The 18,361-nt window shown below is 42.6% G+C and overlaps 1 protein-coding gene across 1 annotated transcript in view; it reads right to left on the bottom strand.

Annotated features, from left to right (window-relative positions):
* Window positions 1–10,131: 10,131 nt before the first annotated feature.
* The window catches only part of SESN3 (sestrin 3), a 59,416-nt gene continuing 51,186 nt past the window's right edge, over window positions 10,132–18,361 (bottom strand). The window contains exon 10 of the mRNA XM_016206773.2: window positions 10,132–17,761. Coding sequence (XP_016062259.2) covers window positions 17,675–17,761 — 87 coding nt within the window. The 3' untranslated portion in view covers window positions 10,132–17,674. The remainder of the gene's footprint in view (window positions 17,762–18,361) is intronic.

The raw sequence follows: 18,361 nt of genomic DNA, 5'->3' as shown, positions 1-18,361 counted from the left end.
GAACAGAGGCCAGTGTGGCTGCAGCCAAGGACTTGTATCTGGATTGAGGAAGAAGTAAAATCACAAGAAGAGTCTGGAAAGGCAGAGTCAGGCTAGATTGGGAAAGACCTTGAGCTACTTGTAATAGGTCATTAATTCATTCATGAAAATCACCTGACTGTGTCTGATGTACTATAAGTGCTTCATAAATATTAGCACTGTTATTACTACTTTATTATCAAGTCCTTTGCAGGCATCATCTCATTGAATTCTCGAGACATCCCTGGGTGGTGGGTTCTATTGTCCCCATTCTATAAAACGAAGAAGGCAGGCTGAGCCAGTGGGGGCGGAGCCCAGAGGTAGCACAGCTGGAATTTGAACCTCAGTCTGTCTGACTCCAGAGCCTAAGCTCTTAACCATGACTTTGTGCTTTCTCACAATGTTTAAGGCTGCTTAAGGCTGCTGTCTTAAAATAGTGCTTCCCGTTTGCTTAGTAAATGGGATTGTTTGTGAATACGATACTGTTTACTTTGAAAGATGTAAATGAAAGGAATCCATGAAAGCAGTCTGACAGGGACCTTGGTGAATAAATGCACCCTCAACCTGGGGTGCATTTCAGGCAGCCTGGGCACAGCCATATGACCATATGACCCTCTGGTGCCCTCAGCACAAAGACCACCATGGCAACTCCAGTTAGCATCTCTTTGCAGACTGCTTGGCAGGGCTGAGTGGTACCTGACACCCTCTGGGGTCACTTTGCTTTGAGCAAGGACTTGGCTCCCTTAGGGGTCAGTGCAGGCCAGGCCGTGCAGGTCTCCAGGCCTTGGACAAGGGTCCAAACATCTTCCAATTGGACCTGGGCCTGGGATACCTTCTCTTCCACCGTTTCATGGCTGGCTGGGCACTTATGCCCTGGGTCAGTTCCGCAGGTCTTCTCCCTTCCTCTGGGAGATGCTCGTTGGAGGAAGGCACTGAGTCAGTGGGCCCCCAGCACCCATCAGGAAGTAGCTGGGGAGGGAAGAGCCTTCTCCAGTGGGGAGGTGCCAGGGAGTTCCCCTTCTCCAAACACTTCCCTGTTCACTGTGCACTGACTGGTGGCTTCGGTGCCAGAGCTTTGAGAAATCACCAGGGGCTTTTGTTGGGGGTGGGGGGGAAGGGACCTTTGCTCTGTGCTTGTGGTGTTTGCCTGCAGTCAAGAGTACAAATAACTTGATTTGGGGACAGAATGGGAGCCTCAGCTTCCTTTTTGGCAGCTGACAGTGCTTTTCTGGTCCCCTATTTGACAGGGAGAGTTGGTAAAGTGAGGATATTAATTTTGGAAGGTAAGTAACTGCCCTGTGGAGTAGAAAAGGGAACAGGAGCACAGAAATGCAAGTTCTCAGGCATAGCCCTAGATCTGCATTAGGAACTGGTAAGCTAGTAGAATGAATGTTCCCTTGGCCAGGTGGCCCATTGACATTGATGAGGAATTACAGAAGGCACCGAGTATGGGCAGGTCTATTAAGACAGTATGGTCCTTGGACCTCGGAGGCCCAGAGAGCTCTTCAGAATCTCTGAAGCGTAAAATGGAAACTAAGATGGTACTTGGCCTTTTTCAATCTCAGAGTTGTTTTTCTAACTGTATAGCTGAATGAACAGAAAGCAGAAGCCCATGAGAACCTAGATGTCCTTTTATTAAAGATCCATCTCTAATGTATTTATATACAAAAAAAGGGAGGAGGGGGGAGGAGTAGGGGGAGGAGGGGGGAGAAGAAGAAGAAATCACCAGGCTTCCCAGGCATTTGCCCGGGGACAAGGGCCCCTCATTAGCATCCCAGTGCAGAGGAGCTGCTGTGAAGAACTGTCCCCAGAGAACCCTGTCCCGCCCCACAATTCACTCTTCCTCTCTTTCCCTTTACAGCATTCATTCCAGTTTATAGTCCTACCATTCTGTGGCTTTCTTGCTTAATGTTCCTGCCCCTCCACCTGACAGCAAACTCCATGCAGGCAGGGAGCGTGTCTGTTTTATTCCCTGTCGTGCAGTCAGGTGGGCACGTGGCTCTTCTGTCTGCATTTCTGGCGGCTCCGCCTCTCCCTCCTTCCCTGGCACTGGCCTTAACTGACGGGTCCTTCAAGGCTGGCTCTTAGGTTATCTTCATCCCTCATTCTTTTTCCTAAACCATCTCACCCATGGACAAAGCTTCACTTCACCTACTTGACATCTTTGTCTGTATGTCTTAAAGTCACCCCAAATTCTCAGTGACCAAGGCAAACACATGGTTTCTTTCCTAGCACTTGGCCCCTTTCCAGTGCTCTCTGAGTAAATTGCTCCATCGGGCAACTACATGGGCAAGCCAGGATCCTAGGAGTCACCCTGACACCTCCTTATTGTTCACCCTCCCCCAATCTAGTCATTTTACTTCCTATTTATCTCCCAAATTCATCTACTTCTTCCATCTCTGCAGTCCCCACCTTAGTCCTTGAAACCTGCTCCTTTCACATGACTGGCTTATTAACTAGCCTTCCCTCTTCTATTCTGTTTGCCTTCATTCTTCTTGTTCCAGCCAGAATGTTCTTGAAATGCAAATCTGATCATGTCAGTACCCTTCCTCCCCTCCTCCACACACACACTAAAAACTCCTGCTGTAGCTTCCATTGCTCAGCCAAGGCCCAGACCACGCAGTGGACTGACGCAGGAGATGGGCTCTCCGGCTTGTGTGCTGGGGGCATCTCACTCTGGCAGGCCACCTCTTAGACAGTGTCCCTTCAAGACAGCACCAGCCTGATTACCTTTGAATTCTTCACTTGGCTTATAGAGAGCTTGCGCATCCTTGCCATGGAAAAGGCTGGAAGGCCTTTGGCTGCCCTCCCCACCCCCAACTGCTTCCACCAGGCAGGCCTGCCAGTGAGAGCAGCTCAAGCCACACTTTAGCCTGTGTGCTTTCTTCTCGATTGAAGTTCGCCACCAGTGTATGGGCTCTTTTACCTCCACAAGACATGTATAAATTCCTCAGAATGGTCTCAGTGAAGGGAGCTGGGACTCAGTTCTTTTTAACAAAATCCTCTCTTCCTGCCTCTTCAGCCTCAAGTTTTTTATAGCCAGGAAAACGGTCGAGGTAAGGCTCACACACAGGTGGTTTTGGTTTTTGTTTTTGTTTTGGTTTTGGTTTTCACTCGTCCTGAATACATGGACCGTCATTCACCTTGGGATATGGGAGCGCTGTGCCACATCCTGAATCCTTTCGTGGTCACAGGCAGAATTAAGCAGAAAGAGTGCCAGTTACAGAGTCCTGTTTTACACAGAAGGTGAGCAATGAAAGCAGTTGGTTAGAATCTACCATTACATAAGAAGGGTCACGTTCCTTTTGGAGAACTTGGGTGGGCAGAGTCCTGGGCAGCCAGCACCATGATAGCACCAGGAAGCCGAAAGAGAGGGAGTAAGGGCTAACCACCATGCCACCACCATGCCCACTGCCTGAGGCTACAGTGCAGGGTCTTCTGAAGCTCTCAACCTCGCCCACCCCTGCTGAACTCCTTCCCTCTCAGTCAGCCCCTGTACCCCATCTGGGGACCTTCTCCATGGACATCAGCCTCACCGCAGCCCAGATGGGGTCCTTCTGTAGGGGATGGTTCTGTAAATATCCACCAGGCCTGGGCCAAGCAACTGGGGGACATCAATGCTGCCATATCCCCTTCAGGCTGGGCAGCCACACTTCTCTTGAAAACTATGCAGAATCTTTTTGCTTCAACCAGTTGGTAAGAGTCCTTCTCTCTTGCTCAGAAGTCCCATGGCTGTCTGAACCTTGCCCCTCACTGAGCCCTTGGTCCAGGCACAGAGTATGTCTATGTCATCTCGCAAGGCCAGCCCTGGGCAAAATCACAAAGGAGATCCAGTTCATCTAAAGTGCTTGTGACCACAGGGGAGGGACATCTCATGCCCATTGAAGGCATAGTTGGCACAACTGTTCAGGAAAGCAACCTAGAAATGTGCAATAAGAGCATTGAATGTTTTTGCCTTTTGAGTCAGAAATTCCATGTTAGTAGTTTCCATTTCAGGAGCAGTGAGGTTTATAAAGGGGAGTTCATGTTCCCCATGGGGCATCCAACTTTGATGGAGCTTCTTCTAGTTTCCTTTTGATTTGCTGCTCTAATAAGACGTGAACCTTCTTCGGTTACGGTCACATACAGAACAGAGTGGGAGGGGCAGTCAAGGTGAATTTAAGGCCACACAGAAAATGTTGTCTAAGGGCCCTGCTTCCAAATGATATCTGGGTCTCAAAAGGAGACCGCTGTGGTGCTGAGTGCATAAAAATTTGTGTGGGGAGCTTGCAAAAAGGGAAACTGTGTGAGCTCGTCCCTCCCACTCTGATTCAGAAAGTTAGGGTGGTTTCCAGGAATGTCTATTTTTAAGAAGCTCCCTGCACAGAGAAAAGATTTTGAGAATCACGGCTTAGATTGACATCTACTATAGCCCCTTTCGTTTTTAAAGAATTTCCCTTTATTTTCATGGGAATATTATATGTCACACTGGTTCCCTGCATTTAAGCAATATCTGAAATACCAGGCAAGCATTCTTACCACAGAGTTATAGGGAGAAGAGTAATTATAAAAGGCATTATGTAACCCATATACCATTTTTAAAAAATATGTTTTTATGATTTTTAGAGAGAGAAGAAGAGAGGGAGAGAGAGAAACATCAATGTGAGAGCAAAACATAGATCTGCTGCCTCCTTGCATGCCCTCCACTGGGGACTGAGCCTAAAACCCAGGCATGTGCCCTGACTGGGAATCGAACCAGTGACCTCTTCGTGCATGGGATAATACTCAATCCACTGAGCCACACTCGTCAGACATCCCACATACCATTTTCTACTGCACATACTGCATATAGATATAGAGAAATCTAGAATGACTTCCATGTGCGAAAGTGTTCTGTCACAAGCAAGCTTGGACAGTTGACTTCTTTTCCTAGGGGTCATGGTCATGTGAAATGGGTCTATATTTCCATGATCACCTTCCTGGCACCTCTAAGATTCTGCCACAACGTGTGATTTTAGAAGCAGCTGGGAATTCCCTTTCATATCTGCCTAATCCAACTGTCTTTTCTCCATTCGGCCTGCGGGTCAATTTGGTAAATCAGGGGTGCAATTCTTTCCACTGTTAGGAAGACATCTATTTGGTGGGAGGTGTAATTACTTTTACCCACAGGTTCTGCAAATGTGCTGGCCATTGGAATCACCAGGAAAGCTTTTCAAAACCAATATCCTGTCTGCACCTCAGACTGTTTCCATCAGAATCTCAGGTGGTGGGTTTGGACCTCAGGTAGCAGTATTTTTAAAGTCCTCAGGAGACTCAGGTGCAGCGTGGTTGAGAGCTATTCATTTGGCCTAAATGCCACCAGAGATAGGAACAGAAGTACAGCAGGAACCTTCATGGACAAGCAGGAAAAACACACTCCTTTTCCCTGTCCCTGCCCCCCACTCGTGATTCCATGACGACTTTCTGTGTCCACTTGTCTTTCAGTGGTTTGGTTTTTTTCTTTGTCTTGTTCTTTTTTTCTCTTCACAACCTTCAAGTATTACCCTTTGGTGCAGCCCAGTGTTGTAGTTTTATTACATTCAGAACTGGAAAGCTCTTCTTATAACCCCCCCGCCCCCCCAGTCTGACCATGTGGCCCCCAGGTACCCAGGAGATACACACACACACACACACACACACACACACACACACACACACACCACACACACACATACACGGGAGTTCTTGGTCTCTGCCCCACACTCACCAAATCAGAACCTCTGAGGGTGGTTCCATAAATCTGGATTTTTAACAAGGTCCTCAGTGATTCTTATATATTCTAAAGTTTGGGTATTTGGGCTCTAAACTCATTAGTCCAGTTATGGGTCCAGTCATGCTTAGGGTCTAAAATATTGAGGATGAAGACCTAGGAACAAGCTTAACAGGAACACGATATACTTCACCCCACAAAGAGGGGCATTCTGGGGACAAAGAGGGATGCTCAAAGCGCTAATTATTAACTTACCAACTACTTTGAAGGTAGTTGAGAGATATAAATGAAAATCCCCGAGTCTATTTCCAGGAAATCCTTTTATTGAATTTATTGGGGTGCCATTGGTTAATAAAATGCTATAGGTTTCAAGTGTACAGTTCTATAACACATCATCTGTATATCGTATTGTGTGTTCACCACCCCAAGTCAAGTCTCCTTCCATTTATCCCCCCTACACCCTCTCCTACCTCCCCCCCAAGGCTATCCTTAATAGACTGTGATATAAGGAAGAAATTTCCCAGTCCCGATTCTCTGCGAAGCGCCAGCCACCTGCAGCATTTACATGATGCCAGTTATCTGTTGCCACAGTAACGCTGTGTAACGAACAACCATGGAACCCCAATGGTGCACAATGAACAGGAGTTTGCTCGGGAGCCTGTGGGTCGGCTGGGCGATTCTGCTGGTCTGAACCGGGCCTGGGGAGGACCCCGTGGGTCAGCAGCAGTCAGCTGCAGGTGGTTGGACTTGGCCGATCTTGGTGGACTTGCCCACATGTCTGGGGCCTTGGCCAGGATACCTGGGGCAGCTCAGCTTGCCCAGCTGGCCGGTCCCCAGCAGGTTAGCCTGGCGCGGCAGGATTCTGAGGAGAGAGTGGAAGCGAGCAGGGGCTCTTCCAGCCCAGGTCTGCAGCTTGAACAATGTCACGGGCTGAACCCCTACTCAAGGAAGTGCAGAAACAGACTCGCCTCTGGTTGAGGGAAGTTGTTAAGTTACAGTCCAGAGGATGTCGACGCAGGGAGGACATTAATTGATGCCATTGATGCGAACAATCCACCACATCCATTACCTAACTTTCATTCATTTAGATAAAGTGTAGTTAGAAAGCACGGAGTTCTGAAGGCTCTCATATTGGTCGTGGGCATCAGAGGGTCTGTGTGCACATATGTGGGAAGCGAAGGCCTTGTATGCTAATAGTTTGCTTTACCAAGGCCAGCCTGGTGTATGTCATCAAGGGGATGCGTGAAAGTACGTGGGAAATTATTTCAGGTATTCATAAAACTTCCCCAAGGAGCCATCACAGTTACCTTGCAGACCGTTTCTCTCCTGCCCTGGAATTCTAGTCAGACTCCTGTTATCAAGGGGCACATTCATCCCAGTGGTAAAAAAAGACCCACTGAAAGTGGCTTTCACCTCCTTTCCCAGGTGAATAAATACAAGTGTTTTAGCCTAAACTTTCAGATCCTGCACAGCCTGACCAAGCGACACTTTCCAAATTCACCTCCTAACGTAGTTCCTACACATCCGCACTGACCATTACAGCGGGTCTCTGCTCCCTCCGTCCTCCCTGCCTGAATGTCTTGTTCCTCGGTCTCTGCCAATCCTAACCTCAGATATTCTACAGGTGCCTGTTTACCTATTACTTGCTTTAAAAACCATCATTGATAACAGCAAACATAAGGGCACTACTTTCCTGTTTACTTGGCATAGAGGAAAAAGAGAATCTATTAAAGTCAGACAAACCTGAGGACAGTCCACCCACCCACTTGTTTGATTTTAGACGTTGCTTAATTTTGCTAAGCCTGTATTTTTAACTGTCTAATACGGGGATAACACCCACCTGCAGGCTGATTATAATAAAAATAATGTGTTTAAAGCTCCTAATATTGAGAAGGTGCTTGACAAATGATGGCTGGTTTTATGACCCCACTTCACAAGTTACTACCTTATGCTTTCCTGTGTTGGCAGGTGTCACCTATCTTATCGCCTTACGCACACTTCCCCCTTCTTAAGGACAAGGGCTATGTCTCCTTTCTTATTACTGTCACCTGCATTTTACAGATGAGGCAACAAAGCAACCCCAATATTCAGTGACTTGTTCAAGGTCAGGTAGTTAGCAATGGTGGCGCTTAGATTTGGATTCATTCTAGGCTCTGCTTTCTAACCCCCTGCCCTGGACTGCCTTATCTTGGCCTGGGCTCCCAGGGAAGCAAAGCCCAAGACAAGGCTGATGTGAGGCCCAGGACTGGAGGACAGGGGGCCTGAAACAGGAAAGGAGGGAAGGCTGAAAGCTGGACTGGTACTCAGTTCCACCAGGCCCTGGGAGTCTCCAAATCGCGGTCTGGGGAAATGAAAGAGGGAAGCAGTCACGGTTGTCTCGTTAGTCACTGGTCGTGGGTTAACCATCAACTCCCTGCACTTCTGGTTGCACCCGCTCAGCTTACAGGCAGTGCCCTCTGGCACCCTGCCACAGCACTCAGAGCAGCCCCGGGGCAGGAAACCAGATGAAAGTAGTCCAGGGCCATCGAGGTACTTTCCCACTGTACCTGTGAAAACCTGGCTGCAGCCTTCATGGGACTGGGGGCCACAGCAGCAGGACGGAGGGAGGTGGAGGGGCCACGGTGACTGTGGAGTGGGGTACACGAGGCGTGCACTAACACCTCCGCACATGAAGGTGGAAAGTACTGCAACCCGGAGGGTTCTCCTGAATTTCATCTGATGCAAAGATGAAGGACTTATTTACATTTATTTTGGGAGCAGGCCAGTGCAAGAGGGAGTATTAAGAATTCTTGCCTCAAGTTCCTTCTTAAAGAATTCTATGGAAAGGTTGGGCTCACCTGTGTTTTGAAAGCTGTGAAGTATGTGAAACCACGGGAGAAGAGACATTCTCTGTGGCCGGCTTTCTTCTCAACTCACAGTTGGAAGGTTATGTGCATTAGAAACTGTGACTTTGAACTGGTAACTTCCTCTGCGTAGCAGAGTGGTCCTAAAAATAAAATGCAGCAGTTGCAAGCTTTCCTGAGTCCTCTTTAGCACCAGGCTTAGCCTTGGGAGAAACGGCCAGCCTTTAAATGGACAGGTACTGATTTTATACACTGATCTGTGCACCTTCCCCTCAGGGACCATTTTCTCAATCAAAGGGCCCATTCAGGACTGGAAGGAAAAAATCAACACTTTAAAACTATAAAAGCTGCAAGTTAGCCAGAGAGGAAAGTTATCGAACTTTTGGTTGGCAGCATGGACTATCCTTTTACTTTTTAATAGAATGTCATGTTGATAGCATGGTCATTTAGATCAGGAAGCAAGACACGTAGGCCCTAGCAGGTTTGGCTCAGTGGTTAGTGTCGGCCTGCAGACTGAAGGGTTCTGGGTTGGTTTCCAGCCCAGGGCACATACTTGGTTGCAGGCTCAGTCCCTGGCCCTGTCGCTGTGAGAGTGGGAGGCAACCAATTGATGTCTCTCATCAATGCTTCTTTCTCTCCCCCCCCAACCCCCCCCCCACTTTCTCTGAAAAGCAATGGAAAAAATATCCTTTGGTGAGGATTAAAAAAACCCTGTTATATACATATATGGATAGCTGGGCTGAATTAAGGTAGTGAAATTTAGTGTAAAAGGTGGCATCAGGAAGACTAAGTACAAATGCTTGCCGTGCCTATTCCAGGTGCCAGCTCTTGGGCAAGCCAAGGTCTCTGCCTCGCTTTCCTCATCTGTAACATATCACTTCTTTACTATTTTGGTAACACAAGATAAGAGTGAAATTATTTTGCCCCTTACCAAGATCACAACTGACATTTTAAAAGGTAACAGTAACTATACATTTTGTCCAATTTATACTATTGCAATATTCTACTAAAGCAATATTGAGTAAATGTATGAAATGTCATGAGAAAACTGTCAGGAAGAAATAAGGGGGGAAAAAAATCACTTAAAATTCTGATGTCATTTATTTTTTTGTATTTTTTAAAAATTTTATTTTTGTTTAAAATATTACAGATGTCCCTTTTTCTCCCCAATGACCCGTTCCACCCCATCCCATCCCATCCCCCTCCCCACCATTGTCCGTGTCCTTGGGTTGTGCATATCTGCGTATGAATTCTTTGGTTACTCTCTCCCCCTCCATCCACCCACCCTTCTCCATTCGTCAGTCTGATCCACGTTTCCCTGTCATTGAATCTATTCTGTTCATCAGTTTATTAAGTTCTTTAGATTTCACATATAAGCGAGATCATGTGATGTCTTTTAGAATTCATGTCTTAATAATCACGGAGAAACAGACCTGGGAGAGAATGGTACTCCGTGAATATAAATGTGTGTGTGTGTATATGTGTGCATATATATGTATATATCCTTGATATATATATGTAAAGAAGAGCAAATAGTCGGGGTTCAGTTTTGCCAATTTTATTGAACCAATAAAATTCCTACTAATAACAATGAAATAAATTTCTGCAAGTATAAATGTGATACAGTTTAACAAAACCCATTGTTCTGTACCTATAAATAGATTTTCAAAATGTCATAAAAAGTGCAGTTATGAATTGTTAACATGTTAATACACAGTTCCTTTATTTCAAATGTGTTTGTCTTGACTCACTAACAGTTCCTTCTGCATCTGTAAAATAATATTACCCATCCCTCCAAAAAAAAAGGCATTAAAGCACTAGAATATTACACATAAACTGACCCATTCAGGTCAGCTTTAGTCAGAGTTGTAAAATCAGCAACAAAAGAAAAATAAAACCTAGTTATACATACGAAAAGCTTTCATGGGTTCTACAATCTCCTTACCTGCTGACTCATGTGGAGGGCATGGCAGTTGAAAAGGCTTATATGGTTAACTACCTTAGACTACATCTACAGCAGGGTCTGGTTCGCCAGAACACATTTAAAGTGGCTGTTTATCAAGTTTGCTATTCTCAGAAATGAAACTATAAATATAAGACTGATGTTTGACAATGAAAATTGTGTAAATCCTAAATTGCATCAATGATCTATTTGATAAAAGCTTATTCTAATGGAAAACCTTATATAGTAAGACACTGATACATATAGCAGTCTGAAGATCATCCGCCTCACATTAGTCCAAAGTCACGTGCTTCGTAAAAAAAAAGTAAAAATTACAGTAACAAAGCACAGGACTACAAAGGCAAAACATCACAGCTTCTGATTACATTGAATAAAAAGTACCGAGGAACGCAAAAGATAATTCTGTATTAATACTGATGAATTAAAGAACTATATAGACATTTCACAGCATGCTACATATCGCTCACAACTTAAGGATAAAATGAAGTCTAAAATTGAAAAAGTCAAGAAGTTGGCAATCTGATTTCATGTGCAATTCAGCTACAAAGTCTTAATATATACATTCATCATGTAGCTGCCCTGCAAAATCAGGATTTGTTAAAAAAAAGATTTCAAGTTCAAATCCTGTTTCATGAGCTAAAGGATACATCCAGTTCTTCCATGACCAGAAAAGGTATTTTCAGGTTTGAAGGAGCTAATCCAAGTAGCAAGGCCATGTTCCATGTCGGCCTGACAGGGTCCTTTACCTTGCTCAGACTATGCACGTGGATGTCACTATTCTATTAGCATGAAGACGCCAAACTGGCTTGTGGTTTCCTTTCTATCTTATCCCAGGTTGAAGAGTATAAATGTGAAGAGAAAGAGGGAGGGAAGATTGTATTTTCTTTCCAGGGAAGATAGATGAATGCAAAGGAAATATCTGCATTAGATATGGAGCTTGGATAACTTTCCTTGACGAACAAGGGTACCATTTAACTCTTACCTTTTATTTTAGAGAATCAATAAAATTCGGAAAGGAGAAAACAGCCTCAACATTACAAAGGAAACTATGTGGCTACCTAACTGATATGCTTTCTTTATCCTACCTTTCGATCCTTCCTTATCAGATTTAGAAGCCAGTTGAAAATGCATGAAGACTAATTAAAAGAAGTTTAACCCATTTCATTAAGTGTCATAATGCACATATCTGGAAAACCAGGATTCATACATTCATTTCTAAGAGGTTAAATGGAGGGGTGGAAGAAAATAGGCTGTTCTTGCAAATTTATGTACCAAAAATTATATTTATCATATTTAGATTTACTGTACGATGTCCTATGAGCTGTAAAATGGGGTGTTTGTTCTAAAGGCTATTTTATAGTATACATTTCATTATTTCAAAAATTTCCACAAGCACTGCAAACAATCAGATGTTCTCCCCCCACAACTTTCCTTTTTTGATTCTGTACTCCATGGTGGTGCAGCCACGATTAATTTAAAGCTAAAACAAATACTTTATGACATATGATTTAATAAAAACCATTCTTTTGGTCTCCATTATTGCCTCATTTCTTAACTAGGCATTGATTCATTCCTGGGCCCTTGAAGGCATTTACTAGACTCCGCTGTCAGTTGGGTTGTTCATGAATGGGAGTGGAAGGCATCCAGATACCACCACTGATCATAATAACCGATACTTTCAAACAGGTGGTTCATTGCTCTTCAGGTCAGACAACCATCTATGGACAAACATGCCCGTTAGAAACCTGTCCAGCTGTCCTCTGAACTACGCCGAGTACACACCGCTGGGGAGGGAGAGCTGCTGCCGCCTCCTCCTCCATGCATTTCCTGCCTGGATGCACCACATGAATCAAGATGACAAAGTCCATGCATTCCCTTTCCATCCCACAGACCGACCCCCCACGAGAACAGGGTAGGCCAGGGGCGCGAGAAGCGTTAATCTAACCCAGGAAAGCTTGAGCAAGCTCTTACGTAGCCCATTTTGTGGTATTTTAAACATATTATAATCAAATGGGCTTCTGTCATCCAATAGAACCAACTAAACACCCTTGATCATATGTCCTTCTATCAGAAATGTGTTTCAAGGCCCAAATACCACCAAATAAAATATCTGAAACACCACCCATTTGTATGCCAGAAATTCCCTGTACCACTGAAGGATTACAGATGAGTCTGGACTGCTGGGGAATTTTAACTTTACATTCAGTAACTTGGACTAATACTAATACCAGTATTTATTACCTAATACAGATCCAGGTTAGAATGGCAATTCGATCACTTTAAAATCCTGTTAGGTGCTAAATTCTGCATGGTAGAAATAGTTCAATTTCTGTATCATGTACAAATATAAAGATTCCTACTTTGTTAGAAGGCAAAAATCTTCTATGACTTATTTAAAACATGGAAGTAGTATTACTTGAACAGAGAGTGAATCCATGCAAAGGTTGGATACTCTGAATTTATAGGCTCTTCGGGGATGAGGTAGAGGAGAGCAAGACATTTTGGCAGCTGGGAAAGGGAGGACGGTCTGGGGTGGACAGGGTTACACTGGGTGCTACAAAACATCTGGAAGGGCATCTAGGGCAAAGGTTAGTCAAAACATAGCTGGATGGTAGGGGGATTTGGAGGGAGTCGGGGCAAAGTCATATTCCTAATGAATGGAGAAAAAGTGACTCAGAAAGTAAATGCTGGTGACTGTCGGCAGGTGGCTGGTGATGCTGGAGTGTGAAAGGCAATCAGATCAAGACGGGCTGAGGGGAGGGGAGGCTGAGGCACTTGGAGGAAGAGAAAGCAGGTGGGAAGGGTGGATCGGGTGCAAGCAGGAGCTCCCGCGACGGGAAATGTTCCTCTATATTAAGTGTATGACGCTGAGGACAGCCACGCTTTCAGAATTATGTTTCATGTGTTCTCTGAAAAGCTTTTCCTTCCTCACCAGGCTCTGCCTTCACAGGCACCTCTAGCTCTGTGACCCTCTCGCCCCTGCTATTTTTGTTCTAGGTCTCACCTGAGCAGACACTGCTAACGGAGCCACATTAGATTGGAAACAAGCTCTGCATACAGGGGGCATCTAAGTTCTGTTGACTGAGATGAATACATTCAGGTTACAGTACTGCTTTGAGGAAAGACTACTTATTTTGATTCTCAGTCTTCAGATGGATATGATAGGGAAATGTAGTTTATGACGACGGCCACCTAGACTAGGTTGTATGCAGATTAGCTAACTTAAAACTTGATCTGAACAGTATAGCCATATGTCTTTCAGTTTGCTGTTGAATTATACTAAGAAAATTTCATATACTATTTATATAACATTATGGTTGCATAAGTTTACTCCATGCAAGACCATCTATTTGCATAAAAGAAGAAACAGTCCTTAGATGAAGAGTTTACGATCTTGCTTTCCAGAGAAATGATTTAGAATTGTCTTTAAATACAACATAAAACAAAACAAAAACCTCATTTTACTAGGTCAGTGCAGATCATTTTTGTAACATGCACTGACATTTATTTTCTTCCCTGATGAATTGTCCTTAGAGTTTAAAAGAATGTTACCGTCATATACGCATGCACTCTGCACTAAAGTGGTGAACTATTTTTAAGTACAGATCTTTGTTTGCTGATAACTGTATTTTGCTGCGGTATAAAAATCTAAGATTTTGGATTAAAAAAACTCTGTAAGGTGGAAAAGGAAAAAGTTGCTCTGGAATAATGTTAATTAGCTTTTAGAAGCATTGAAAAATTTTAGGAGATTGTAACACAATTAAAACAGGGGTTCTGGTTCAAATAGGATTTTGATCTAAAGCTTACATTGAGTTCTCTGTTCTAAAACAGCCCTGTGAAGCTTGGCCATTACTTGGGTTTAAAGCCACAATGGAAGGCCAAGGCCATGCCCCAGATTCTACATTAGCCATCTTTTATTCTAAAAGTACCCTAATCGGGACAAAGATTCTTCCCAAGACTAAGACAATATACTTAGTTCAAAAGGTGAGGAAGGTATTAAGTAGTCCCATCTCAAAAGCCTCTTTTCCTCTAAATATCATGAGTCCACCTGAGGAGGCCTAATCTGAAGGATCCAAGGAGGCAGCCACCAGGCCACTCCCACAGTCAAGGGATCAGGTTAAAGAACAGACTCACTTTCAGATGAGAGAGTGTTTAGATATTTCTTAAGGTGATCTGAGAAATGAAGAATTACAACGGAAGCTGGAAAACTTGAAATTCAAAGGTCAATAGACGTCAGTGGATGACTAGACTAATTTTAACATAAGCTACGAAGGTAGATAATTCACATTCGCATGTGCTTTTTTCACGTACACTTGCACATTTAGGTTTGGCACGATGTGAGCCCACGGTGTAGGTTAGCGTCTTGTATAACCACATCATTTCACCAATTGAACCAGATAGCTCTTTAAAAAATATCACACTTTAATATAAAAAGCTATACTATAAATTACTACATAGTAAATTCAATACTCTGAAAAAATACCACCCTGGAAAACCGCATCAGAATTTCAAGTTTGCATTATATAAAGTCCACAGCAAACTCGGTGTAAAATGGTATCCACAACCTGGAATGCTGTGCATGCCGCGTCTGAGTGGGCGCTTAATTCAGCACCTTCAGAAGCCACCTTTTCTAGGCTGGTTCACTGAGGTTCATAAATAGATTGTTTTGTTTTTGTTTATAGTTCCAAGCCAACTTATTTTCCTGATTACTGATGAGATAGATCAATGCTGAGCTGAAAAGAAACTTTGCTAGGAAAGAGATCTAGTAAAGGCACTAATATTTCCGTAACCCAAACTCCAACTACTTACATTTCTGGGGGGAAAAAACTAAAACAAAACAAAAACGAAGTGGCCATTTTAGTTACTTAAACCTTGTTTCCCCTTTTGGTCTAAAGCTTACATGGTGTTCTGTGAGAATTTCTCCTCCTTCTCAATATACAAAAATCATTTTCATCCTGTAATAGAGGTCACCTGCACAAACATAGGGCTATTGACTGAAAGAATTCTATTACGAAAACAAATGTCAGGAATAAAAGATATCCTCAACTTGAAAGCTCAAAAGTTCGGGAAGTTAAATGGACATTGATGTTGTCATCTAGGTTTTGCCATTCTCCCACATACCTTCTTTGAAATACAGATCTCTATGAAACCAGCATATGCTATAAACAAAACAGAAGAAACCTGGCACAAGTTCTTTGAGTAATCTCTTTAAATAAACCACCCTAGTCTTTAAAAAATTAGCAATTTTTTCCTCACATGGAAGTTTTCAAAGAAGATCCTGGAATCCAAAAATGCAGAACTACCTTATGTTAATAGGCTTACAGTCATCTTTCTATTTTCTCATCTGGAACAAAATCTAAAAGACAGCAACCTACAGTATTATACCAGAAAAGGATGATAAATGGAAGGGGGGAAATGATTTAACAAAACACTAGTCCACTATTCTTTCATGAGAGATAAAAAAAAGTAAGTCCTATATAATAAGTAAATCTAAAATGAAATCTTTGTGGGAACTCTAACAACAAATTTTAACTATAATATTTACTACGAAAAAAGTGGATCTGTTTTAAAAAAAAATTAGCATGTGGTGTACAATTCAAGTCACCATTCATTAACCAAAAAGTGTTGAAGCCGTGCAGTCGTGTCCTACGGATAGTTGTAAGCATCTCTTTAGGCACTTCGCTGGTTCAGTAACGTAACACAAATTAAAGCTATAAACACATAATGTTGTGCTCTGTGAAGATAGTCTAATCAAGCAACATAAACCAATGCAAAAATGTGACTTTTTGGATGCTTATGTTCCTCCCCTAAGACTGGATCATCTTTTTTAACCAGTCGTCCAAAGAGATTTTTCTGGGGAAGGGGATGCTTTGGCATTACGAAAGGAACACTATTCAACCCCAGTAAGGCGAAAGCCTTGTGCAATAAAGAAATCTGAACCAAATTTCTTTATGGCTCTGTCTTAAAGGACACTTCTGCAGTGACACAATAGGGGGAAAGTTTAGCTGAGTATTTTTTTAAACATATTGCACTCTTTTTTTGTTGTTGTTCATTCACATTAATGCATAGAAACACAATTTTTACCTTTGAATAATAAACCGTTTAACTTATTATAAGAAAAATCATGGAAAATAAGTTCTAAAGGCCTAACAGGAAAAAATATAGGTATAGTAACCTTCTTCTGCTTACTGCAATATAGAAATCACTATGAGAAAAGAAAACTGTGCAAAGAAAGTTTTTGGTCAGCCTTGTGTGGGTGCAAGTTTGTATGTGCCAACTAAATGAACTGGAATAAGCAGCACTGTGAGCACTGGTTACTGAAGATGACTGAGGATTACTGTCAGTGATAGAAAGGATTGTGCATAATTCCACTTTTTATATATACATCTGACATGGAAAACTGAAACTCCTGTTTCAGACGAGAAAGAAAATAGCTGAATTTGGCATTTCAGTAGCATGCTATAGAATTCATCATGATTATTTTCACATTAAATTATGGACAATGGCTGTATCACATTTCACGTTATCGCCAATAGCAGTAAAAAAACCAAAAACAAACAAACAAAAAAAACCAAACAGTGCCTGACAAATAATCTCCTGGGGACACAGGGTATGTCCTGTGAGCAGCTTAGTTCAACAGCGCATGCTTTTCCTCTACCGGATTTGGGACACACCATGAAAAGTGGAGAACGGCCAGAGGAGGTTATTCTTTGCTGAATTCCAATATCTGAATAAACAATTGCTTGAGCAGATTATAAGCACTTTTCCTTATTTAACAACCAAAAAAAAAAAAGGTGGGGAAAGAAATACACATACACACAAACCCCAAAGCGCTGAAGTTAAGCATTACCAAACCAGGGTCATGATTTATGATCAGTTTCCAAAAATCTGACTATAAACAATGCAAAGTAGTGCTCCTCAGTATTATTTTTGCAATTGTTAGTAATGTTAAGCATCAAGAAAAAGAAAACACATCATTGCACATTACAGCCGCCCCCAAAAAACGGCTAAACTTTGACACAGAGAATTGAATAATTGTTGATGCTACATCACAAACAGCTTCTGATGTATATCTTATGTGAAAAGGTCTTTACACATATGACACTTTCCCTGGGTGAGGCTTCAGGTCAAATGCCGAGTTATGGCACGAAGAGCATACAGGAGTTCAGCTTGCATCCGTGCTTCCATTAACAGTAAATTGACGTGAACCTGGAAGTGAAAATGTTATCAATTTAATTATAAACAACTGAAAAAACTTTAAATGTTTTTCCTATAGCAGACGTTCCCAAAGGTTTTTCTTATGCATAAAGACACAAGTACAAACCTACATGCCTGGGCACTGTTATGCATGTACATGTAACAGAAGAAAACATTATAAAAAACAGTTCTTGTAAGTGATAAAGATGACCCCTAAAGTCTTAACAATTCCAATAATTTTGTTAGAATATATATTATATAAAGCCAATCAATCTTTTGGGTTGTAAATAAAATTAACCTTTATAAATTACAACTTTTCTACAAATTATACCTTCTTCCAGTTGTAAAACTGTATATGGCTAAAAAAAAATCAGCCCTACATTTCTTATCGCATATGCTTATTCATTGGAAAGCTTTTGAAAACCTTTTTTACTATTTACTCGAAAGGGTACTAAAATGAACATCTGCTTTTAGCAGTTTGTAATTAATGTCTGGTGCTCATTAATATGCATAGCCTCCCTAGAGTCCTTTAGAAATAGCTGCAAACAAGCACCTGACTTTTGGGGGGGATACTACTTCTTATCTGACAGGTTAAAATGAATACTCATGTAG

This window comes from Miniopterus natalensis, chromosome 11, assembly GCF_054644295.1.
Source record: "Miniopterus natalensis isolate mMinNat1 chromosome 11, mMinNat1.hap1, whole genome shotgun sequence".
In the NCBI taxonomy this organism is placed as follows: Eukaryota; Metazoa; Chordata; class Mammalia; order Chiroptera; family Miniopteridae; genus Miniopterus; species Miniopterus natalensis.
Note: the sequence above shows the minus strand (reverse complement) of the source record. Positions and strands in the feature narration are given on the sequence as shown.